General features: G+C 48.7%; 1 protein-coding gene across 2 annotated transcripts; it reads right to left on the bottom strand.

Moving 5' to 3' along the window:
- Positions 1 to 595: 595 nt before the first annotated feature.
- On the bottom strand, positions 596 to 25,303 carry LOC141123044 (uncharacterized). 2 transcript variants are annotated; one of them, XM_073612024.1, is made up of 3 exons: positions 25,143 to 25,303; positions 9,615 to 9,837; positions 596 to 1,729 (listed from the first exon to the last, which is right to left on the bottom strand). In XM_073612024.1, exons 2-3 carry the CDS (start codon positions 9,643 to 9,645, stop codon positions 642 to 644), a joined length of 1,119 nt encoding a protein of 372 aa, XP_073468125.1. In that variant the 5' UTR covers positions 9,646 to 9,837; positions 25,143 to 25,303; the 3' UTR covers positions 596 to 641. The 2 variants fall into 2 exon arrangements, with proteins under 2 accessions (XP_073468125.1, XP_073468126.1); XM_073612025.1 differs by lacking the exon at positions 9,615 to 9,837 and having other exon boundaries at positions 597 to 1,729.
- Positions 25,304 to 25,400: the final 97 nt, after the last annotated feature.

Here is a 25,400-nt window from a genome sequence, read left to right as displayed (position 1 = left end):
GTCTCTGCTATGCCATTGTTTCTTCCATATGTCTCTGCCATGCCATTGTTTCTTCCATATGTCTCTGCCCTGCCATTGTTTCTTCCATATGTCTCTGCCCTGCCATTGTTTCTTCCATATGTCTCTGCACCACTATTGAAAAAGGAGAAAAAGGTTGGGACTTTATATGAGGCAATGACTGGTGAGTTCATATACCTCCATCGCTGATATAATGGAAAATGGGAGGGGGGGGGAGATAGGGGGACTTTATATGAAGCACACAGCTGGAAATGAACGAACCAATAATTATATAGTAATAAATGTTTAATGTTGCATGGGAACATACATACACATTGGACAGTAAAAAATTGTACATAATTATATCATGTTTATGTGCTACTATGCTGTCTTACTCTGGGTCTACATACCTTACATATATAAAATAGACCTAAGGTATGTAGACCCAGAGTAAGACAGCATAGTAGCACATAAACATGATAATATTATATACAATTTTTTACTATCCTATGTGTATGTATGTTCCCATGCAACATTAAACATTTATTACTATATAATTATTGGTTTGTTTATTCCCAGCTGTGTGCTTCATATAAAGTCCCCCTATTTCCCCCCCCACATTCTGCACCACCATTGTTTCTTCCTTATGTCTCTGCGCCACCATTGTTTCTTCCATATGTCTCTGCACTTCCAGGGTTCCTTCCATATGTCTCTGCATTGCCAGGGTTTCTTCCATATGTCTCGGCACCGCTAGGGTTTCTTCCATATGTCTCGGCAATGCCAGGGTTTCTTCCATATGTCTCGGCAACTCCTGGGTTTCTTCCATATGTCTCGGCAACGCCAGGGTTTCTTCCATATGTCTCGGCTTCGGCAGTGTTTCTTCCATAGGTTTCTGCGCCGCCTTTGTTTCTTCCTTCCATTTGTCTCTGCGCCGCCCTTGTTTGTTCCATATGTCTCTGCACCGCCATTGTTTCTTCCATATGTCTCTGCACCGCCATATTTTCTTCCATTTGTCTCTGCACCGCCCTTGTTTGTTCCATATATCTCTGCAATGCCATTGTTTCTTCCATATGTCTCTGCCTCGCCATTGTTTCTTCCATATGTCTCTGCACCGCCATTGTTTTTTCCATCTGTCTCTGCGCCGCCATCGTTTCTTCCATAGGTCTCTGCGCCGCCATTGTTTCTTCCATATGTCTCTGCACCGCCATTGTTTTTTCCATATGTCTTTGCACCGCCATTGCTTGTTCCATATATCTCTGCTCCGCCATGGTTTGTTCCATATATCTCTGCTCTGCCATTGATTGTTCCATAGGTCTCTGCATCGCCATTATTTCTTTCATTTGTCTCTGCACCGCCATTGATTCTTCCATATGTCTCTGCGCTGCCATTGATTCTTCCATATGTCGCTGCGCCGCCATCGATTCTCCCATATGTCGCTGCGCCGCCATCGATTCCTCCATATGTCTCTGCGCCGCCATTGATTTTTCCATATGCCTTTGCAACGCCATTGATTCTTCCATATGCCTCTGCGCCGCCATTGTTTCTTCCATATGTCTCTGCGCCGCCATTGATTTTTCCATATGTCTCTGCGCCGCCATTGATTTTTCCATTTGTCTCTGTGCTGCCATTGTTTCTTCCATAGGTCTCTGCACCTCCTCCGCACCACTATTGCTTCTTCCACATGTCTCTAGTGAACATTCCAGCTCCTTCTTCAGATCCGCAGATGCCATCCCTGAGAGCAGAAGAGAGAAATGAAAGTGAAAGTATCTTATACTGCTTAACCAATGTGACCAGTTCTGTACATTCCTACACAGGGCGAGGCTGAAACTGAAGCTGGCCATACACGAGTCACTTATTTTTTGTTCAACCAGTGCATTGAACAAAAAAGGTAACCCAATTTCCCCATCCACACATTGAGTCATTGTATTCAGACAGCGGGCAGACTTCCTGCAGAGCTGATCGAGAGAAACATTTTCCAGCAGGGCTGTTGTACAGAAGTTGATCAGTAGTCGGACTTCTGCACAACCACAGTGCCCACCAGGGGCGGACTGAGAACTCATGTGGAGCAGCAGGGCACATTATGGGGCACAACATTGCACATTACAGGGGGGCAACAAAGCAGGGCACATTATGAGCTTATCACTGGGCACATAGTAGGGCACAGGGCAAATCATGAGGCGTACAGTAAGGCACATCACATGGCACACAATAGGGCACAACACAGGGCATGGGTCACACAGTAGGGCACATCACAGGGCACTTCATGGGACGCAGGGCACATCAGGAGGTACACAGCAGGGCACTGAGCACATCACAGGACACAGGGGGGACATCGTGGGGGGCTGAAGGACACAGGGGGGACACCATGGGGGGGTGAAGGACACAGGGGGGACACCGTGGGGGGGGAGAACAATGCGGGTGTGGAGGACACCGTGGGTGGTGGAGGCCACTGTGGGGGGTGAAGGACACAGGGGGGACACCGTGGGGGGGGAGGAGAACAATGCGGGTGTGGAGGACACCGTGGGGGGTGGAGGACACTGTGGGGGGGGGGTGGAGGACACAGGGGGACACTGTCGAGGGGCACCGGGAGAGTATCATGGCATGGGCCCTCCTGCAGTCCTGTTGGGGCCCCGGGCCCCCTAAATCTGTACTTGCTGCTGCGCCGCCTGCTCCTGCCCCCACGATGGCAGCCATGGTGCCTCTAGACTGCAGTAAAAAAAAAAAAGTAGTGCACAGCGAGTGCCTCACCTTATGCCTGTATTGAAAACACCGTTTACAGCACGCTGCTCCCCGCAGGCCAATCCTCTTTTCTCATCCATCCCAGGTGATGTCATGTACTGTACTAGCACCTGGGGTGGACGGGAGGGAAGGAGGGGCCGGCGGGGAGCAGAGTGCTGTGAGCTGTGTTATTACAGCCGCTTCCCTGTTAGACTGCATGTGATGCAGAGCCTCTCATAGGGCTCGCTAACGCCCCCGGGCAGTGCCCAAGTGCCCGATGAGTCAGTCCGTCCCTGGTGCCCATACATGGATTAAAATTTGGCCAGTCCCCACTGAACTGGCTGAATTTTGATCCATCTATAGATAGCTCAAAACAAGTAGTCATGGGAATCAATTTACAGAGGAACACAGATAATACATGGGAGGTTTCCTGACCATAATCTCCCTATCTGGGGAAAATAAAGGACATTTAATAATCTGTGGAAACATTGTGTCAGGAAGATTTCTTCCTCCTTTGTATTATTATTTGAGCATTTAATAAACAAAGTTACCCAGCGGAAATGGATTTATCTGAAGGAATACATGACATGTGAAGGACTTAACCCCCAGTCTTCTACGAGCTACCCCTTAAACATAATCTCTAATCCCTCCAAATCCTTCCCCACAAATGACTTGACAAGGTATTGGAGTAAATGGCCTTGATAACTTTCAATAACCCTTTCAGTACTTTTTTGGGGTCTTGGAGGGGAACGCACACCACTGGTCACTGCGACAAACTTTGTATAAACTTCAGGCCTCCAGTCGCAACCCCCGGACTGTGAGACGGTACCCAACCTTCGCAGTGACCTAACTTTACCCCTTCCGGTTAACCCCTCGTAACCGGAAGGTACTAGATAAACCCCATATTACATATGGGTACCAACCATGTTATAGCTCCATATAACATACATCTCCTCCTCCTCCTCACAGACCCAAACCACTGCCCAGGCTATCTCTGTAGTCCCCCTTTCTAATTAAACCTAACCAAGGGAGGGTGGGTGGGAATCTTTTCTCCCCGCCGCTCACCAATGACGTCACTTCCCCTGTTCCTCCAATTCCCTTTCCTTGAGTGCCTCCCCTGCTGCAGCCACTCAACCTTTCTTAAATGGGAAAACTAACTAACAGCGTGACTGTGCAGTCCGCAGATGTCATGCTGCCCCTGCGCCGATCCCCTTCGCTCCTCTGCTCCGCGACTCTCTAGAGATCTAAAGATTATTTGTTGACATGGATTTGTGTGTTGTCAGAAGCAAGAAAACTTATTTTCCTGTTCTGAGGGGATATATTGTAGTATGGGGATCGGTACCCATTCACCCCCCTCCTAAAACTCCATTGTGTGTTATGGCAGTGAGGGGGTCATTTACACATTGCATGTACTAACACAACAGAAGATTACAGGGTCCTGGGTAGGAATGAGGTTAGGATTGAGCATGGATTTGAAGCAAACCCAACCTGTTTGCAGAAACTGCAAATTAATGTGGCCATTCACCATTAAAGCATTCAACTATTCATAATGCACTTGTCAGGAGTCTACGATAGTGAGCCCTTGTAGAAAACTTAGGGTTCCCCAGGGCGTGGAGTCTAAGCCCCGTCTTGCTTCTTCACCATGAGTCCCTTATGATGGGGATGGACTTGCAGCAAGCTGGAACCAGGTCGTGGCCCCCAGGTACACTAAGCTGAGGATGCAGAGACCACTCGCATGTGCAGAGTACAAACAACAGGAGACTGAAGGAAAACCAGGAACAAGCAGAGGTCTGGATGAGTACAGGCAAGCACAGACTGTAGACGAATCTGGGGTCAGAACACAGGTAGTCAGAGACAGGACACAATGTAATAGTAAGCAAACGGGAGCTCAGAGAACTGTGAAGTTGCTTAGGCAAAACAGGCTACACCGAGCATGTCTTATATAGGCAAGCAAACTGGGAGGTGGGACAGGAAGTAATGGAAGGGAAGGAAATATAAACCCACAGAATAGCTGGCGACACCCACAGGTGAGCACAGAAGCCAAACAACACATGTGAAGGAGATACAGGTCTAGGAGAAGCATTGCAGCAAGGAAGGAAAAATTACACAGGCAGGAAAACTGCAGGATAAAATGTGACAGTACCTTCCCCCCACCCCTACGAGGCCTCCCCACCCGTTTAGGGCCAGGTTTGAGAGGAAACCTCTGTGAAAAGGTTTCACCAAATGGGGGCAGAAACATCAGTAGAAGGAATCCAACAACTTTCCTCAGGATCATATCCTTTTCAGCAGTGGCGGCTGGTGCTCAAAATTTTTGGGGGGGCACAAACAAACTAAAAAATACTGAAACCCCCCCCCCCCATCAATTGCAACCTCACTGTGCCCATCAAAAGTAACCACTGTGCCCATCAATTGCAGCCATTGTGCCCATCATATGCAGCCACTTGCGCCCATCATATGCAGCCACTTGCGCCCATCATATGCAGCCACTTGCGCCCATCATATGCAGCCACTTGTGACCATCAAACGCAGCCACTTGTGACCATCAAACGCAGCCACTTGTGCCCGTCAAATGCAGCCACTTGTGCCCGTCAAATGCAGCCACTTGTGCCCATCATATGCAGCCATTGTGCCCAAACGCAGCCACTTGTGCCCATCAAATGCAGCCACTTTCTCCACCGACCCCCCCCAACTCGCGGCTCCGGCAGCACCTCTAACCACCCCCCCGCGCACGGCCATGACATTGTGACACTTACTGCTAGGCAGCAGCTCCTCAGTGCACCAGAGCGGCGGCGACCTCCACTCCAGCGTGTGTCTCCGAGTCCTCTGCTTCTTTTCCTAAGTGCCAGGCATCCAATAGGGTGGCCCGGCGCTTTGGCCTATCATAAAACAGGTCTGACGCCCTGCCTCCTGATTGGCGGGGATAAATAGCAAAAATTAATTCGCTATCGTCACACAATTGGGTGGGATAAGGCCGCACTATCTGCGCCCCGAGCCCACCCTATTTTGAAGCCTATTAGAGCCTCTGGCTCTAATCAGGTGCTTCAAAAAGTACCACCCCCTCCCACATCTGCTATAGGAATCTGCGCGTCCGGCATCCTGAAAGGGGCCGGGCACATGGATGGGGGAGCGGCGCCCGTGCGCCCACAGTGCACGGGCCATCACTGCCTTTCAGTTAACTAGATATAAAAGGCCTCCCCCTGGAGAATTTGGAATCCAAGATTTTCTTGATTTCATACGGATTTGTGGTATTGACTGCTGGAGAAGGATGACAAAGAGAATGGGAAAACCTATTGTAAATGTACGGCCTCGAGAGCAAAACATGTAAGACATTAGGGTTCCTCAAATGTGAAGGGAGATGGAGCTTGAAAGCAACAGGATTAACCTGGCAGAGGATTGTAAAGGGATTAATGAAATGAGGAGCAAATTTCATAGAGGGTTCTCGGAGACTGATAAGAGAGCTAAATCTTGTCGCCAGGTTGGAATTTGGGACTCACGCGGCGATGTTGATCTGCAGCTACTTTGTACCTGGAAGCTGCTAGATGTAAATTCTTAGGAACATCTGGCCAGATAGAATTGAAGGATTGTGAAAGATGATGACTATACACAGTGAAAAAGGGAGATTCAACAGTGCTGGCATTACCGTGGTTATTGAGGGCAAACTCGGCCCAGGGTAGACGGTCTACCCAATCATCCTGATGGGCAGAAATGAAGGCACAAAGATACCGTTCAACATTCTGGTTGACCCTTTCAGTTTGCCCATTTGACTGCAGGTGAAAGACCCCAGAGAATTCGGACTTGATTCCAAAGGATGAGGCCAAAGCCTTTCTGAAGCGAGCTGTAAATTGAACTTTCCTATCGAAGATGATGTGTGAGGGCATACCATGAAGACAAGATTTCCCTGATGAAGATGGAAGCCAGGATGACAGCTGAGGGTAGTCCTGGAAGTGGAGTTAAGTGACATGTTTTGGAAAACCTGTCCACAACCACCCAGATAATGGTGGAGCCTGCAGAGGGGGGTAGTTCAGAGATAAAGTTATGAAGATGCAATGCCAAGGTTCATCTGGAATAGGTAGGAGTAAAAGAATACCTCCTGGAGCAGATGTGGAAGACTTAGACTGCACACAAATGGAGCAAACCTAAACATAATCTTCAACATCCTTCAGAAAGGGCCATAGGTAGTAATGCCGCAGGAAAGCACAGGTATGTTGTACACTAGAATGTCCAGAGAGTTTGGAGTCATGCCCATTTTAGAAGCCTGGAGCAAAAGGGAACTACAAAAGGTCTTTCCAGGCGGGATATGTGAAGACTGAAGCTGAGTTGTGGCCAGGATATGGTTGTCAGGAATAATGGGTTCTGGTTCAACATGTAACTCAGAGTCAGCAATGTCAAACGATCTGGACAAGGCATGAGCATAGCCATTTTTGGAACTAGGCCGAAAGGTAATGCCAATGTTAAACCTGGCAAAAAAGAGAGCCCATCGCTCGTCTGGGATTCAAACGTCGGGCAGAATGCAAGTACTGGAGGTTCTTGTGATCGATATAAATTAGTATACGGTGTGGAGATCCCTCCAGTGGATGCCACCATTCTTGCAGCACCAGCTTAATAGCCACAAGTTCCCGATCCCCGATGGTGTAACTTCTTTTGGCATCTGAAAACTTCTTAGAGAAGAAAGCATTCATACCCAATGAATGGAGATGGGTATGACAAATCTAGGGAAGGTGGCTTTAGTATGTGACCATCAGCCCTGCAGTGAAGATATAGACTGAGTTTTAGGTGATGCAATCACTCTTGTGGCGTGAGGCATGTCTGCCCTAGTTGCATAGGTTCTTCAGATGTCAGCATAGTTGCAGAGGTGGGTTGTTCAGGAGCTTCCTGGAAAAAAGGAGCTAAATAATCCACTGGGGGTGATGTGGACAAGCCCTTTCCAGATTTCACTCCTGGAAGTGAACATCAATTGTATGCTAAGGGTGATCAAGTCAGCCAGAGTGGAGGGTATGGTTCTGCCAGCATGTTTGTTCTTAATACGATCTGCAAAACCCTGCCAAAAGGTTGCGGTAAGGGCCTCATTATTTCATGCTAGTTCCAAGGCCAAGGTGAAAAACTGACCTGCGTTGTCAACCAACAGTCATGCTTCCTTGATGAAGCCGGTAGGAGCCGCTGGTGTGTTGCCCAGGTCTTCCCCCAATGCCCCGCAGCCAAACACAAGGTAGATTTACACAGACAGGTGCACACACACTTCTGCTCATTGTCTTCAATGACCAGTCTAGAGGTTTTGTTTTTGTTGCTTTATTTTTGGAGAAATTGGATAGGGAAGGGGCATTTAGTGGTGTAGCACCCTGGAGTTTAGTCAGGGAGCTCCTCACAAATTTACTTGCCAGGAGTAATTATCCTGGTTGATTGATAAAGATCTATTGATTTCTCCCTAAGTTTGGCCTTGCTGCACTTTTCTCTTTTACCACTAGGTGGCCGGGTAATTGGTGGTACTAGATATGAGAAGGGCAATGCAAGGTCAGGTTATGGGTATATGGGGTACCTCAGCCAATGGGCAGGGGTTTTCTTGAATCCTTTGGCCTGCTAGAAGAGCCTATATATTCGGGTGGAGTCAGGTGATCTATGTTCTGTGCCACCTGGAAGGCTGTCTGGGTGGACATGTGTTGTATTGCCCGGGCTGCTAAGCCAGAGATTGGGCCTATCCCGGACACATCTGACTGCTAGGCTGTCTGAGGGCCTATCCAGAAGCAAGAGAGCAGTGCAGTGTTGGGACTGCGGCTTGCAGTCCAACCAGAAGTGATGGGTCCTGAGGTAGAAGGGAAGCTGTAAGGATCTGTCCGCCTTATTACCAGGGACCACAGTGAGTAACTGAAGCAAGTACCGGAGCAGCATTCTCACCAACCAGGGATGGTGAAGAATCGGGAAACTTCAGTGGGAATCAAGCCAGGGACCCAGCCAGCGGGGGTGAAGCTTGAGAGGTATCTAGAGTGCTAAGCTAGGGACCCAGAAGAGAAGTAGGGGTGACACTTGAGGAAGATACCACTGTGAAGATTGGAGGAGCTCAAGGGATTTAGTGGCAGTGAATCAGTGGGTCTAGAGAAAGACCAGGCACTCAGTGTACTGAAGAACTACAAGGAGTGATTGTAGTGAAAGAGAAAGGAACTGTTATGTTTGTGTTAGGAAATGTTAAAGACTGTTGCCATAGGAGACAGCATTCCTGCACATGCAGATGTGGCATCTTGCTGGATGCCTTTCCCTGCATGGCTGTCCTCCTTTTGAAGTCTCAGAGTCTTCCAATTAATCTTGCAACTACCCAAGGGTGTCCTGGCCCTAAACCTCTTTCCCCCAAAAAGATTGTTAAGAGAAATAAACTTTCTTTTGCATTCAAGAAGTGCCTGGCGCCCAATAACTTTAACTACTCTGCACCCACCATGCCTCACAACCCACCACATACAGAAGGATGTCAGCTATCTCTGGCCCTGGAGGTTCTCATTAGACCGAAGGAGGCCTGGGACCTCGCTACAGTGGAGTACTCCGAGAAATAGAACTATTCACAATTGAGGACATCTACAATAAATGATCTCTCGGTTAAGCATTGGTAAAGTCCTTGCTGATAGCAGAGGTCTGATTAGCAGTAGCAACAAAGTGGTTTCATGATTGAGCCTTAGTAACAGTAGTAGCGGGGCAAAGCGCCTCACAACACAAGCTAGTTATGGCAGACCGCTCCTGTATTTGGCAGTCCAAAATGAGCAGAGACTGAGCAAAGTCCTATGCAGGAGCAGCAGCCGGACAAAGCTCTTCAGAACATTAGCCAGTGTTCCCTTTTTTGGACCCTTAGCTGACTATATAGCACAGCAGAAGGGGTTAAGAGACCAAGTCTATGGATCCTTTAGGTTGTCTGTACTCACAAAATGTCCCGGGACAGCTGGTTGCCTCCATTCCAACTTCCAAGTGACACTCTTCACCTGTGATACCAAACCAGATCTTCAATAGACAGGCCCCTTCAGCCAACTCTCTGTAGAACCAAGGTCACTCTCCTTAACTTCAGCCTAGGGCTGCAAGTTGCAACTAACAATTATTTTCATAATCGATTAGTTGGCCGATTATTGTTTCGATTAATCGGTTCATAACCTTAAAAAAAAAGTGTGGTGTATAATTTAGTTAATATGTAAAGTTTAAAAAAAAGGCAATTTATTCTTAAATATCTCTATGCAGTGGTAAATATAAATAACCAACTATATGGTTAGGGAGCAAAATATCTGATCCACTCTGACAATAACAGACAGAAGAGATATATTGTATATACTATTAGAAGAGATATACTGTATATACTATTGGGAGAGATTTACTTTATATACTATTAGGAGAGATATACTGTATATACTATTAGATGAGATATACTGTATATACTATTAGAGAGATATACTGTATATACTATTAGAGGGAAGATATACTGTATATACTATTAGAGGGAAGATATACTGTATATACTATTAGAGAAGAGATATACTGTATATACTATTAGAGGGAAGATATACTGTATATACTATTAGAGAAGAGATATACTGTATATACTATTAGAGGAGAGATATACTGTATATACTATTAAGAGGGGATATACTGTATATACTATTAGAGGAGAGATATACTGTATATACTATTAGAGGAGATATACTGTATATACTATTAGAGGGGATATACTGTATATACTATTAGAGGAGATATACTGTATATCCTATTAAGAGGGGATATATTGTATATACTATTAGAGGAGATATACTGAATATACTATTAGAGGGGATATACTGTATATACTATTAGAGGAGATATACTGTATATACTATTAGAGGGAAGATATACTGTATATACTATTAGAGGGAAGATATACTGTATATACTATTAGAGAGAAGATATACTGTATATACTATTAGAGAAGAGATATACTGTATATACTATTAGAGGGAAGATATACTGTATATACTATTAGAGAAGAGATATACTGTATATACTATTAGAGGAGAGATATACTGTATATACTATTAAGAGGGGATATACTGTATATACTATTAGAGGAGAGATATACTGTATATACTATTAGAGGAGAGATATACTGTATATACTATTAGAGGAGATATACTGTATATACTATTAGAGGGGATATACTGTATATACTATTAGAGGAGATATACTGTATATCCTATTAAGAGGGGATATATTGTATATACTATTAGAGGAGATATACTGTATATACTATTAGAGGGGATATACTGTATATACTATTAGAGGAGATATACTGTATATACTATTAGAGGAGATATACTGTATATACTATTAGAGGAGATATACTGTATATACTATTAAAGGAGAGATATACTGTATATACTATTAGAGGAGAGATATACTGTATATACTATTAGAGGGGATATATTGTATATACTATTAGAGGAGATATACTGTATATACTATTAGAGGAGATATACTGTATAAACTATTAGAGGAGAGATATACTGTATATACTATTAAAGGGTGAATCTGGCAAAAATCAGACGTTCGTTCGATTTTCTAATTGTTAGTGGGGTCAAATCGACATTCATTTTCAACCACAGTGTAAGGTATTTTTGCTAAGGCCCGGCTGAAGCCAGAGTCAGGCCAAACCATGTGCTAGCTGTGCCTGAAGAGTTGTGCTGGAGTGAAGGAGGAATAGTCTGCATTAAGCGTTGTGCAGAAGAAGTGTAGATAAGTGTTCCAAGTAATGCAAATCTTTCTGGGCATCCCATGAATTCATTGACCCCATCCAAGTTAATCCCCCAACAAAAACACAAAACAAAGCTAACGGACTTGGAGTGTTGGAGAGGTTGGCTTTCAGCTGCTGCAGTGGGAGCCACAAAATTGATTGGTGCCAGTTGTTTTCCCCCCACCTGCTGCACTGATCACCTGCTCTATCCACATACCATCCCCCTGATGGGGGCGGGGGGGATAACTGCAGTTCCCCCCATGCACCAGTTGGATGGGGGGGGGGGGGGGGGCATTTGTGGGGGGATGGCCGTTGATGGGGGTGAATCAGTTGGGGAGGGATTTCTTTCAATGGCAGCGTCTTTGGAGATGTTGGGAAAGTAGAGAATGGAAATATATGTCTCTTAGCTGGAGGGGGGCTGAGAAGTATTTGGATATAATCAAAAAGCTACTGTGATCATCTACTAATAGATAAAACAATATAAAATACAATGGCATGGCTCAAACGGAACCTATTGTTATAAGAGATATGCAACCCCCAAGCACTCTGTGTATGTCCACATAATGTAAAGTTACTTTATGACCACTCTGTTAAAGGGGTTGCAAAGGCAGAAGGTGCATTCTACCCTGTTTCCCAAAAATAAGACCTAGCGCGATTGTCGGTGATGGCTGCAATATAAGCCCTACCCCCCAAATAAGCCCTAGTTAAAGTCCTTGTAGGTCTTATTTTCAGGGTAGGGCTTATTTTCGGGGAAACATGGTAGAGCTTATTTGGGGGGGTAGGGCTTATATTGCAGCCACCACTGACAATCACACTAGGTCTTATTTTTGGGGAAACAGGGTATGCATTAAGATAAAAAGTCTTCTGTGTGCAGCAGCCTCCCTATTACTTACCCGAGGTCCCTCTCTGTCCAGCGATGTCCACGAGTCCCTCGGCCGTCTGAGATTCTCCCTCCTGATTGGCTGAGCGGTGCCATTGGCCCCTTCTGCTGTCAATCAAAGTCAGCTAGCCAATCAGGGGAGAGAGGGGTCGGGGCTCCATGTCCGAATGGACACAGGGAGCTGTAACTCAGCTCGGGTGCCCCCATAGCAAGTTGCTTGCTGTGGGGACACTGAACAGGAGGGAGGGGCCATGAGCACAGAAGAGGGACCCGACTTCCATTGTTGCAATGACGCAGGCCCTGGACAGACATTCGTGATGTCAGCCAATCATACTCTGGCCAATCGGGACTAGCAGGAGTTTCCCGGTGGGCGGATGGCTCAGTGGGGCGGTTTCAGTGACGGGAGGAGAGAGAGATACCATCGGCCCACCGGGAAACTCCTGCTAGTCCCATGGCTCAGTGGGGCGGTTTCAGTGATGGGAGGTGAGAGAGAGATACCCAGCGCCAAGTAAGTGTAGCATTAAAGTGGTTGTACACCCTGTACAACCACTTTTACCTACAGGTAAGCCTATATTAAGGCTTACCTGTAGGTGCTCAAAATATCTCCTAAAACTCCACGGTTTAGGAGATATTTACTAAAAAGCTGAGCGCTGATGACTACGGCGCATGTGCACTCTAGAAAGGGCACAGCGTGACGTTTCTAATAGGGGTCATCCTGTGACTGGTGGCTCCCGCGCGCATGTGACGTCATGCGGCTCCGGCCAGTCACAGACCCGGAGTTCGCGGCCCCGGAAGGAAGAGGGGCGAAGATGGACGCTCCCTGCTAGTGGGGACAACGGAGACATCGCGGCCTTCGGTTTCAGGTAAGTGACACATAATGGCCTACTATGCAATGCATAGTAGGCCATTATGCTTTACCTTTGCAGGGAAATAAAGAGGAAATAAAAAACCCACCAGGGTTTACTTCCTCTTTAAAACAACTTTTTTTTCCATTAAAAGAACGTTACTGACAAAGTAGAGTGAAAGGCATTGAGACACTGTGCAGGAGTCCAGGCTTGTCATCAATCTGAATTAGGAGCCGCCAGTGGGAACCGATCTGGCCAGTAGATGCAGAGCACCGGTGTGTACCACTTCCTGGTGGCGGTGGAACGCACGATGGGGCAGACATGAGGTCATCAGCCGGAAATGATGGCCTGAAGAAGGACGTGTCGCCTCCCACATCTTGCATCATTTCCGGCTGATGACATCATGTCCACCCCATCATGCGTTCCACCGCCACCAGGAAGTAGTACACACCGGTGCTCTACATCTACTGGCCAGATCGGTTCCCGCTGGCGGCTCCCAATTCAGGATGATAACAAGCCTGGACTCCTGCACAGTGTCTCAATGCCTTTCACCCTACTTTGTCAGTAACGTTCTTTTAGTGGAATAAAAGTTGTTTTAATGCTACATTTAGTTGGCGCCGGGTATCTCTCTCTCCTCCCTTTCATGTTCTGTGTGTTGGGGGGGGGGGGGAGTACAGAGCAGGGTTGGAGGTGCACATCAAGTCCTGTAGAAGTGCTGTGTTTGGGCGGCATTTGGTAGCAGGCGACAGTGGCAAGTGACATGCGGCATTTGGTGGCAGGAGACAGTGGCAAGTGACATGCGGCATTTGGTGGCAGGAGACAGTGGCAAGTGACATTCCACATCTGGTGGCAGGTGACAGTGGCAAGTGACACGCTCAGAGCTCCCACTGATTCTGCATTATGGTGAGTTGATCTATTTCATTATATATTACAATGTAATAATAGTAATAATGCGCTTCAATCACCATAACTACCATGGTGCCATGATAATTGAAACGGTGTTTGAAGTAAAGTGTGGGCCGGTCTGGGTGAAGTCCAGGGCCAAATGTTTGTCCCAGTCCAGCCCTGACGTCAGCGGAGAGTGGACTTCAGACCGCTCTCTGCTGAAAACGGGTCACAGGAGTGCAAAACGAATTGCACTCCTGTGATCCATTGGAGAAGGCCAGCCAAATGAGCTTTGGCTTTACTCCTCCTCAATGACGGCTGGTGCTCAAAATTTTTTTTGGGGGGGGCAAACATACTGAAAAATTCTGAAAAGAAATCATCAATTACAGCCTCACTGTGCCCATCAATTGGAGCCACTGTGCCCCATCAAATGCAGCCATTGTGCCCATCAAACGCAGCCACTGTGCCCCATCAAATGCAGCCACTGTGCCCCATCAAACGCAGCCATTGTGCCCCATCAAATGCAGACACTGTGCCCCATCAAATGCAGACACTGTGCCCAAACGCAGTCATTGTGCCCCATAAAACGCAGCCACTGTGCCCCATCAAACGCAGCCATTGTGCCCCTCAAACGCAGCCTTTGTGCCCCATCAAACGCAGACACTGTGCCCCATCAAATGCAGACACTGTGCCCCATCAAATGCAGACACTGTGCCCAAACGCAGTCATTGTGCCCCATCAAACGCAGCCATTGTGCCCCATAAAACGCAGCCACTGTGCCCCATAAAACGCAGCCACTGTGCCCCATAAAACGCAGCCACTGTGCCCCATAAAACGCAGCCACTGTGCCCCATCAAACGCAGCCATTGTGCCCCTCAAACGCAGCCATTGTGCCCCATCAAACGCAGCCATTGTGCCCCTCAAACGCAGCCATTGTGCCCCATCAAACGCAGCCATTGTGCCCCTCAAACGCAGCCTTTGTGCCCCATCAAACGCAGCCTTTGTGCTCCATCAAACGCAGCCTTTGTGCCCCATCAAACGCAGCCTTTGTGCCCCATCAAACGCAGCCATTGTGCCCCATCAAATGCAGACACTGTGCCCATCAAATGCAGACACTGTGCCCATCAAACGCAGTTATTGTGCCCCATCAAACGCAGCCATTGTGCCCCATAAAACGCAGCCACTGTGCCCCATCAAACACAGCCATTGTGCCCCTCAAACGCAGCCATTGTGCCCCTCAAACGCAGCCTATGTGCCCCATCAAACGCAGCCTTTGTGCCCCATCAAACGCAGCCTTTGTGCCCCATCAAACGCAGCCATTGTGCCCCATCAAACGCAGCCACTGGGCCCCATCAAACGCAGAAACTGTGCCCCTCAAACGCAGCCACTGTGCCCCATCAAACGCAGAAACTGTGCCCCTCAAACGCAGCCACTGTGCCCCATCAAACGCAGAAACTGTGCCCCTCAAACGCAGCCACTGTGCCCCATCAAACGCAGCCATTGTGCCCCATCAAACGCAGAAACTGTGCCCCTCAAACGCAGCCACTGTGCCTCATCAAACGCAGAAACTGTGCCCCTCAAACGCAGCCACTGTGCCCCATCAAACGCAGAAACTGTGCCCCTCAAACGCAGCCATTGTGCCCCATCAAACGCAGCCATTGTGCCCCATCAAACGCAGCCACTGTGCCTCATCAAACGCAGCCACTGTGCCCCATCAATTTCAGCCACTGTGGCCCATTAAATGCCACCACTGTGCCCCTCAAATTCAGCCCCTGTGACCCCCTGCCTGCCTGCTGTCTGACTGGCACTTGGTGGCGGGTCAGGGAGCGGCAAGCTGTGTCCTCCATGTGTCCCTTCTTGCTTCCTGCTAGGTGCCCAATAGCAGAGCCTGTCCTTTCAGCCAGTCAGGTGACGAGTATCAGACCTGCGCTACCTGATTGGCGGAGAGGCGGCTCAGTGTTAGAAAAGTGAATATTCATTTGCTATTCTAACACAACTCGGTGGGCTCCGAGAAAAGTCCAACTTTTCTAAACCTATTCGAGCCTATGGCTCTAATCAGGTGCTTCAAACCCGCCGCTATAATTCAGGCCCTCTAAAAGGGGCCGGACGCCTGAATAGGGGGTGGCAGCGGCCATTGATAGATTCATGCAATGCTGGAGAGAGGGGGCGGCGCCCGTGTGCCCTTAATGGATGGGCTACCCCTGCTCCTTCTTTAATTGTTATGGGCACCTCCATGCATCTGCAAACGTGTTCATCAAACTGGACTTATCCATGTTGCTCGTGTGTGTGAAAAACACGCTTGGTCGCCTAACTATAAGTACAAAAAAAAAAAACCCTCAATAAACATAAATAATCCTCTAAATGATCAGCGTTCATACGATCGATCTACCATGCATATAGCTCTGTATATATTGTGCTCTGATATGTTTATTGGGGATTGGTTTTATTTTGTATATGGTGTGTATAGTTTATTCGGTGGGTTTACGCTTTTCATTGTACAGAGTTTGACTAGCACAGGGTTAAATGGAAAGGTCATAAATTAACTTTACTTTATCTGGACAAGCAAAGTGCTTGGGGGGATAGTGATGTGATGTGTGCCTGCTTAGGAGGGGTCTTTTATCTGGGGGGGGGTTGGGGGACTGAAAACATCACTGACTCCAACAGAGCTGCTATTGTCACCCTTCTTGTCACCTTAACCCTTCACCGAACACCATAAAAACTTCCCTCCTGAAACTTTATCAGGTATTTTGTGCAGCTTACCTCCCCATTAAGGATGGGCTCGGGCGCGTCCCCAACCGCACGTGCCCGCCAGGAAGCTGACACTGCGCAGTGCTAATCACAGACAGTGAGACATTTCCCCATCTGTGCAGTGCCGGATTCCTGGCGGGCTCTGCACGTGTGGTGGCGAACATGCCTGAGCGTAGGGTTGCCACTTCATCCCTTTAAACCTGAACACATATGAATTACACACGGGTTCTGAGGCTAATTGAATGCAGATAAGGCAACAAGTGACTTTATATACCACCTTAATCAGCCACAGAACCTGTGTAAATAATATCTGTTCGGGTTTAAAGCGATGAGGACACAACTCCACCCGAGCGCCATCCTTACTCCCCATACAGACTTTCCTTCCTCAGCTCCCCTCCCTCCCGGCATGTAGTGTGAGGCTGCAGTAGCTATGCCTCTCCTCCGGGTTCTCTCATCACACGGTCACCCGTCAGATTTTATAAGGGAAGTGACGTGACATAGCCGCCATATTGGTACACCCCGCACTCCTCCACAGTAAGGATACAGTGAGAAGGCGGCAAGCGGACATCTTGTTACAGCAGTGGTCATCAACTCCTGTCCTCAGGGCCCACTAACAGGCCAGGTTTGCAGGATAACTGAAATCCATCCCAGGTGATATCATTTGGTGCTCAGTGATTGCCGTATTCTAGTCTGCATCTCCCCCAAGGTAATACATAAAACCTGGCCTGTTAGTGGGTCCTGAGGACGGGGTTGATGACCACTGGATTACACCCACCGGAGTCTTGCATTTCACACTTATTCTTACCAGTAAACGGAGCTTATATAGTGAAATACAGGATTTAAAAATCCGTCTTGACTGTTTGGATGTTGAATTTTAAAAGCAGCGGCAAACCTGCCCGATCTCACAGGTTTGCTAATATGACAGAACACCGCTGCTTTGAAAAATCAACATCAAAACAGTCTGAGGGATTTAAAAATACTGAATTTCACTATAACAGCTCAGTATAAAAACCAGTGGTAAATGCAAGACTCCGGTGGGTGTAACAAGATGGGCGCTTGCCGCCTTCTCACTGTACTGTGGACGAGTGTGGGGTGTAGCAAGATGGCCGCGACATAACGTCACTTTGTGTTACAAAATCACCTCCGTTCTGTTACAGGTCACCTCCCTCCCGGCATTTAGTGTGAGGCTACACTAGCTATTATGCCTCTCCTCTGCTCTGCATCCCCCCCCCTCCCCGCAAAATGTAAGCGTGGCTTAAAATTGCGCTACATATTGGGCGTGGCTTTAAGGGGGTGTAGAGGACGTTGTCTGTAGAGCAGGAACGGTGTCAGTAGGGCAGTGGACGGTGTCAGTAGAGCAGTGGACGGTGTCAGTAGGGCAGTGGACGGTGTCAGTGGGGCAGTGGACGGTGTCAGTGGGGCAGTGGACGGTGTCAGTAGAGCAGTAGACTGTGTCAGTAGAGCAGTAGACTGTGTCAGTAGAGCAGTGGACGGTGTCAGTAGAGAAGTGGATGGTGTCAGTAGGGCAGTGGACGGTGTCAGCAGAGCAGAGGACGGTGTCAGTGGGGCAGTGGACGGTGTCAGTAGAGCAGAGGACGGTGTCAGTAGCGCAGAGAACGGTGTCAGTAGAGCAGTGGACGGTGTCAGTAGAGCAGTGGACGGTGTCAGTAGAGCAGTGGACGGTGTCAGTAGAGCAGTGGACGGTGTCAGTAGAGCAGAGGACGGTGTCAGTAGAGCAGAGGACGGTGTCAGTAGCGCAGAGAACGGTGTCAGTAGAGCAGTGGACGGTGTCAGTAGAGCAGAGGATGGTGTCAGTAGAGCAGTGGACGGTGTCAGTAGCGCAGAGGACGGTGTCAGTAGAGCAGAGGACGGTGTCAGTAGCGCAGAGAACGGTGTCAGTAGAGCAGTGGACGGTGTCAGTAGAGCAGAGGATGGTGTCAGTAGAGCAGTGGACGGTGTCAGTAGCGCAGAGGACGGTGTCAGTAGCGCAGAGGACGGTGTCAGTAGCGCAGAGGACGGTGTCAGTAGGGCAGTGGATGGTGTCAGTAGAGCTGTGGATGGTGTCAGTAGGGCAGAGGACGGTGTCAGTAGAGCTGTGGATGGTGTCAGTAGAGCTGTGGATGGTGTCAGTAGGGCAGAGAACGGTGTCAGTAGGGCAGAGGACGGTGTCAGTAGGGCAGAGGACGGTGTCAGTAGAGCAGAGGACGGTGTCAGTAGGGCAGAGGACGGTGTCAGTAGAGCAGTGGATGGTGTCAGTAGAGCAGTGGACGGTGTCAGTAGAGCAGAGGAAGGTGTCAGTAGAGCAGAAGACGGTGTCAGTAGGGCAGAGGACGGTGTCAGTAGGGCAGAGGACGGTGTCAGTAGAGCAGTGGATGGTGTCAGTAGAGCAGAGGAAGGTGTCAGTAGAGCAGAAGACGGTGTCAGTAGGGCAGAGGACGGTGTCAGTAGGGCAGAGGACGGTGTCAGTAGGGCAGAGGACGGTGTCAGTAGAGCTGTGGATGGTGTCAGTAGGGCAGAGAACGGTGTCAGTAGGGCAGAGGACGGTGTCAGTAGGGCAGAGGACGGTGTCAGTAGGGCAGAGGACGGTGTCAGTAGGGCAGAGGACGGTGTCAGTAGGGCAGAGGACGGTGTCGGTAGAGCAGTGGACGGTGTCAGTAGGGCAGTGGACGTTGTCAGTAGGGCAGAGGAAGGTGGCAGTAGGGCAGTGGATGGTGTCAGTGGGGCAGAGGACGGTGTCAGTAGGGCAGTGGATGGTGTCAGTGGGGCAGAGGACGGTTTCAGTATGGCAGAGGATGGTGTCTGTAATTTTTTGTTTACATATTGATTCTTTTACAATTTAATTTGTTTTTACTTTTTTTCACAATACTTTTTGGGGGAGGGCCAGCGGTCAGTGTTGGTATGGCAGGAGGGAGTGGTAACAGTAGTTTTTAATTTTTTTTACAATTACATTTTTTAGAATTCTTTTACAATTACATTTTTTTTATATCTATTGTATTTTTTATCAGCCCTATTGGTGGGCTTGGTTGAGATAGCAGGGGTCTAAACAGACCCCTGACATCTCCCCTTTGAGACAGGATAAGGGACTGAGGACACAGATTCCCCAGTCCCTTTGAAGATTAATTAGAGGCTCCTCTCCATTCATAAACTGAAGCAGTTACTCTGCTCAGTTTTCCCAGGACACAGGAGGGATCAGTAGCAATTGCTCTCTATGTCCCATTTAGAAAAGGAAGGGGCCGATAAAGGACATATTTACCAACCCCTTCCTCCGCTCTCCATCCTGACAGTCCCCCCCCCCCCCCCCCGCAGCCCCGGTGGGAGAGGAGAGGAGGGAAGCCGGCTGCGGTGGTTGAGGGGGGGCAGAGGAGGAGGACACGGAGGGGGGCCCGAGAAGGAGAACAGGGGGAGAGGAGCACACAGGAAACAGCTGGGGATGATCGGTGCGGCTGGAGGGACAGCTGTGAACACCGATCTCCCTGTATAGATTTTTAGCGGGAGGGAGAGAAGGAAAAGTGTCTGTTGGCTAAAAAGCTATACAGGGAGATCGGTGTTCACAGCTGTCCCTCCCGCTGCACCAATCATCCCCGGCTGTGAACCAGGGGACCATCCAGAATCGCCCCTGCAGCCGGGACATCACAAGTGCCTCGCAGGTGTCTGGGAGCCACAGGGTATATGTATTTAGAAGCAGTGACAATGCTGCTGACAAACCCCAGGATTGAGCTGTAGCAGGACACCTTCCTAGAAAGTGTGACTACCCCAGCTCATGGGGCCCCCTACTGGCCCTGGTCCCTTGGGCAGTTCCCGAATTGTCAGTCTGCCCCTGCTAGTGGCTATAGCAGCCTCTTGTGTTAATCGTAAGAGAATCGATCGACTTGGTACATTCAGCCTGCTTGTTAATGGTTTAAACCGTGTATTGACGGCCTTAGTGATAAGGAGGGAGGGGAGGTTGAGGCGACAGACTGTACCTGGGTAGTTGAGATTGTAGAGGGTAGCTGATCTGGTGCCTCATACTCCAGTCCAGCCTGATCTGGTGCCTCATACTCCAGTCCAGCCTGATCTGGTGCCTCATACTCCAGTCCAGCCTGATCTGGTGCCTCATACTCCAGTCCAGCCTGATCTGGTGCCTCATACTAAAGTCTAGCCTGATCTGGTGCCTCATACTAAAGTCTAGCCTGATCTGGTGCCTCATACTCCAGTCCAGCCTGATCTGGTGCCTCACACTCCAGTCCAGCCTGATCTGGTGCCTCACACTCCAGTCTAGCCTGATCTGGTGCCTCACACTCCAGTCCAGCCTGATCTGGTGCCTCATACTCCAGTCTAGCCTGATCTGGTGCCTCATACTCCAGTCCAGCCTGATCTGGAGCCTCATACTCCAGTCCAGCCTGATCTGGAGCCTCATACTCCAGTCCAGCCTGATCTGGAGCCTCATACTCCAGTCCAGCCTGATCTGGAGCCTCATACTCCAGTCCAGCCTGATCTGGAGCCTCATACTCCAGTCCAGCCTGATCTGGAGCCTCATACTCCAGTCCAGCCTGATCTGGAGCCTCATACTCCAGTCCAGCCTGATCTGGCCCCTCATACTCCAGTCCAGCCTGATCTGGCGCCTCATACTCCAGTCCAGCCTGATCTGGCGCCTCATACTCCAGTCCAGCCTGATCTGGTGCCTCATACTCCAGTCCAGCCTGATCTGGTGCCTCATACTCCAGTCTACCCTGATCTGGTGCCTCATACTTCAGTCTAGCCTGATCTGGTGCCCCATACTCCAGTCTAGCCTGATCTGGTGCCTCACACTCCAGTCCAGCCTGATCTAGTGCCTGGAGTCCAGCCTGATCTGGTGCCTCACACTCCAGTCCAGCCTGATCTGTTGCCTGGAGTCCAGCCTGATGTGGTGCCTCATACTCCAGTCCAGCCTGATCTGGTGCCTCATACTCCAGTCCAGCCTGATCTGGTACCTCATACTCCAGTCCAGCCTGATCTGGTACCTCATACTCCAGTCCAGCCTCATCTGGTGCCTCATACTCCAGTCCAGCCTCATCTGGTGCCTCATACTCCAGTCCAGCCTCATCTGGTGCTTCATACTCCAGTCCAGCCTCATCTGGTGCCTCATACTCCAGTCCAGCCTCATCTGGTGCCTCATACTCCAGTCCAGCCTCATCTGGTGCCTCATACTCCAGTCCAGCCTCATCTGGCGCCTCATACTCCAGTCCAGCCTGATCTGGCGCCTCATACTCTAGTCCAGCCTGATCTGGTGCCTCATACTCCAGTCCAGCCTGATCTGGTGCCTCATACTCCAGTCCAGCCTGATCTGGCGCCTCATACTAAAGTCCAGCCTGATCTGGCGCCTCATACTCCAGTCCAGCCTGATCTGGCGCCTCATACCCCAGTCCAGCCTGATCTGGCGCCTCATACCCCAGTCCAGCCTGATCTGGCGCCTCATACTCCAGTCCAGCATGATCTGGCGCCTCGTACTCCAGTCCAGCCTGACCTGGCGCCTCGTACTTCAGTCCAGCCTGATCTGGGGCCTCGTACTCCAGTCCAGCCTGATCTGACACCCCGTACTCCAGTCCAGCCTGATCTGACACCCCGTACTCCAGTCCAGCCTGATCTGACACCCCGTACTCCAGTCCAGCCTGATCTGACACCCCGTACTCCAGTCCAGCCTGATCTGGTGCCCGATACCCCATTCCAGCCTGACCTGGTGCCCGATACCCCATTCCAGCCTGACCTGGTGCCCGATACCCTAGTCCAGCCAGACCTGGTGCCCGATACCCCAGTCCAGCCTGACCTGGTGCCTCATACCCCAGTCAAGCCTGACCTGGTGCCTCATACCACAGTCCAGCCTAATCTGGTGCCTCATACCCCAGTCAAGCCTGACCTGGTGCCTCATACCGCAGTCCAGCCTAATCTGGTGCCTCATACCCCAGTCCAGCCTGATCTGGTGCTCTTTAGTCTGAGTATCCCAAAGCCCACTCTGCACCCAAATCAGGATCAACAAATATTAAAAACACAAAAAGACATTCCCTGCCTGGTCATTAAGTTGTGAGACTGTGATCTGTTGTGTGCCTGGCTGCCTGTACCCCATAAAGGGAACAGAACCAGGGGCCAATCAGCAGGGCTGGATTGGGGTCTGCGCTACATACAGATTGTTAACAGGATGACGTTTCTAATTTGGGTAAGAGTTCAATTCAACTTGTAACATCTGTACAACGTATGCATTGGGAAACATTAAGGGATAAAAGTCATGGTTTCAAATCTTGCCTCGTCTGGACAATAAACTTATAAACTGATACACTATATTACCAAAAGTATTGGGACGCCTGCCTTGTACATAAACTTTAATGCCATTCCAGTCAAAAGGCCCGTAGACACGATTTGAAAATTGGAAGTAAAATTTAATCCGATGAACAACCTGCCGATTTTCGGATCGTTTCAGATCGTTAGTATGCTTCTTTCGACAGCCGGTTCCGGTTTTTCGTACGACAAAAGGTGGATGTGCAGACTATAAAATTTTTGTCGGATGTAAACAAGCGTCCGATTTTCATTTAATTAGTATGGTTTTCATCCATGCTCAGAAAACAAAAGAATACATGCAAAACTATTCAACACATTACATGACTTCTAAAGTTGAATTCTGTCATACGAGAATTTTCATATGGTGAGTAACCTCTTCACTTTCAACAAGAGACTAGCATGCAACAAAAAAAACGAACGAACGGTTGTCCGAAAATCTGATTGTGTGTACGAGGCTTTAGTTCGTAAGGTTCAATATTGAGTTGGCCCACCCTTTGCAGTCTTAACAGCTTCAACTCTTCTGGGAAGGCTGTCCACAAGGTTTAGGAGTGTGTCTATGGGAATGTTTGACCACTCTTCCAGAAACGCATTTGTGAGGTCAGGCACTGATGTTGGACGAGAAGGCCTGGCTCACAGTCTTCGCTCTTATTCATCCCGAAGGTGTTCTCTCAGGTTGAGGTCAGGACTCTATGCAGGCCAGTCAAGTTCCTCCACCTCAAACTTGCTCATCAATGTCGTTATGGACCTTGCTTTGTGCACTGGTGCGCAGTCATGTTGGAACAGGAAGGCCCTAAACTTATCCCACAAAGTTGGGAGCATGAAATTGTCCAAAATGTCTTGGTATGCTGACGCCTTAAGAGTTCCCTTCACTGGAGATAAGGGGCAAAGACCTACCCCTGAAAAGCAACCCCATACCATAATCACCCCTCCACCAAATGAGCCCTGACCTCAACCCGATAGAACACTTTTGGGATGAATTAGAGCAGAAAGTGCGAGCCAGGCCTTCTCATCCAACATCAGTGCCTGACCTCAAAAATGCGCTTCTGAAAGAATGATCAAACATTCCCATAGACACACTCCTAAACCTTGTGGACAGCCTTCCCAGAAGAGTTGAAGCTGTTATTATTATTATTATTATTATTATACAGGATTTATATAGCGCCAACAGTTTGCGCAGCGCTTTACAACATGGTTGCAGACAGTACACTTATAATACAAATCAATACAGGAGGGATCACAGGGATTATAGTGTTATAGCTGCAAAGGGTGGTCCAACTCAATATTGAACCCTACAGACTAAGTCTGGGAAGCCATTAAGTCTGGGTTGGCCAAGACCAACCCCTGAAAAACAACCCCACACCATAATCTCCCCCCCCCCCCCCCTCCACCAAATGATTTGGACCAGTGCACAAAGCAAGGTCCATAAAGACATGGATGAGCGAGTTTGTGGTGGAGGAACTTGACGGGCCTGCAAAGAGTCCTAACCTCAACCCGATAGAACACCTTTGGGAGGAATGTGAGCCAGGCCTTCACGTCTAACATCAGTGCCTGACCTCACAAATGCGCTTCTTGAAAAATGGTCAAACATTCCCATAGACACACTCCTAAACCTTGTGGACGGCCTTCCCAGAAGAGTTGAAGCTGTTATAGCTGCGAAGGGTGGTAGGGTTGCCACCTCATCCCTTTAAAACCCGAACACAAATGGATTCCACAGGTTCTGAGGCTAATTTAATGCAGATAAGGCATCAAGTGAGTTTAATTAGCACCTTAATCAGCCACAAAACCCGTGTAATACGTGTTCAATTTTCAAGAGATGAGGTGGCAACCCTAAGGGGTGGGCCAACTCAATATGGAACCCTACGGCCTAAGACTGGGAGGCCATCAAAGTCCATGTGCGTGTAAAGGCCGTTGTCCCAATACTTTTGGTAAGATGATGCATTTGTTATACTGGAAATGGTTTCCACTAACGGAAGACATTCTTACAGCCGCCCCCACACACAATACAGAGAACTAATCAGATAAAAAAAAGCAAAAATATAACAAAAATGTTACTTACTGATGGAATATATCCGATCCAGAGGGAGGGAAACGACGAGGAATCCTTTGTATCCGTTAAGGTTGGTAACACCCAATGCTGTATTTTCCTAGATGTCTCCTGTTCTATCTGCTGAAAAGCACAGTGAGCTCTCCCCCCTCCCCCCTCTGAGCTCCCACCCCTCCCCCCCTCCGAATGAGCATTTTTTGCAAAACAGGAAATGACGACCTTCATTAACAAGTAAAAAGAAATGTGCAAACAATACCCTGCTATAGGACT

The sequence above is a fragment of the Aquarana catesbeiana genome, linkage group LG01 (assembly GCF_042186555.1).
Source record: "Aquarana catesbeiana isolate 2022-GZ linkage group LG01, ASM4218655v1, whole genome shotgun sequence".
NCBI lineage: Eukaryota > Metazoa > Chordata > Amphibia > Anura > Ranidae > Aquarana > Aquarana catesbeiana.
Note: the sequence above shows the minus strand (reverse complement) of the source record. Positions and strands in the feature narration are given on the sequence as shown.

Coding starts and splice junctions, on each gene's coding strand:
- LOC141123044 (XM_073612024.1), bottom strand. CDS start 9,645: ATGGAGGCAACCAGCTGTCCCGGGACATTTT. Junction 1,730..9,614: donor CAGCTGTCCCGGGACATTTT/GTGAGTACAGAC, acceptor TTCTGCTCTCAG/GGATGGCATCTGCGGATCTG.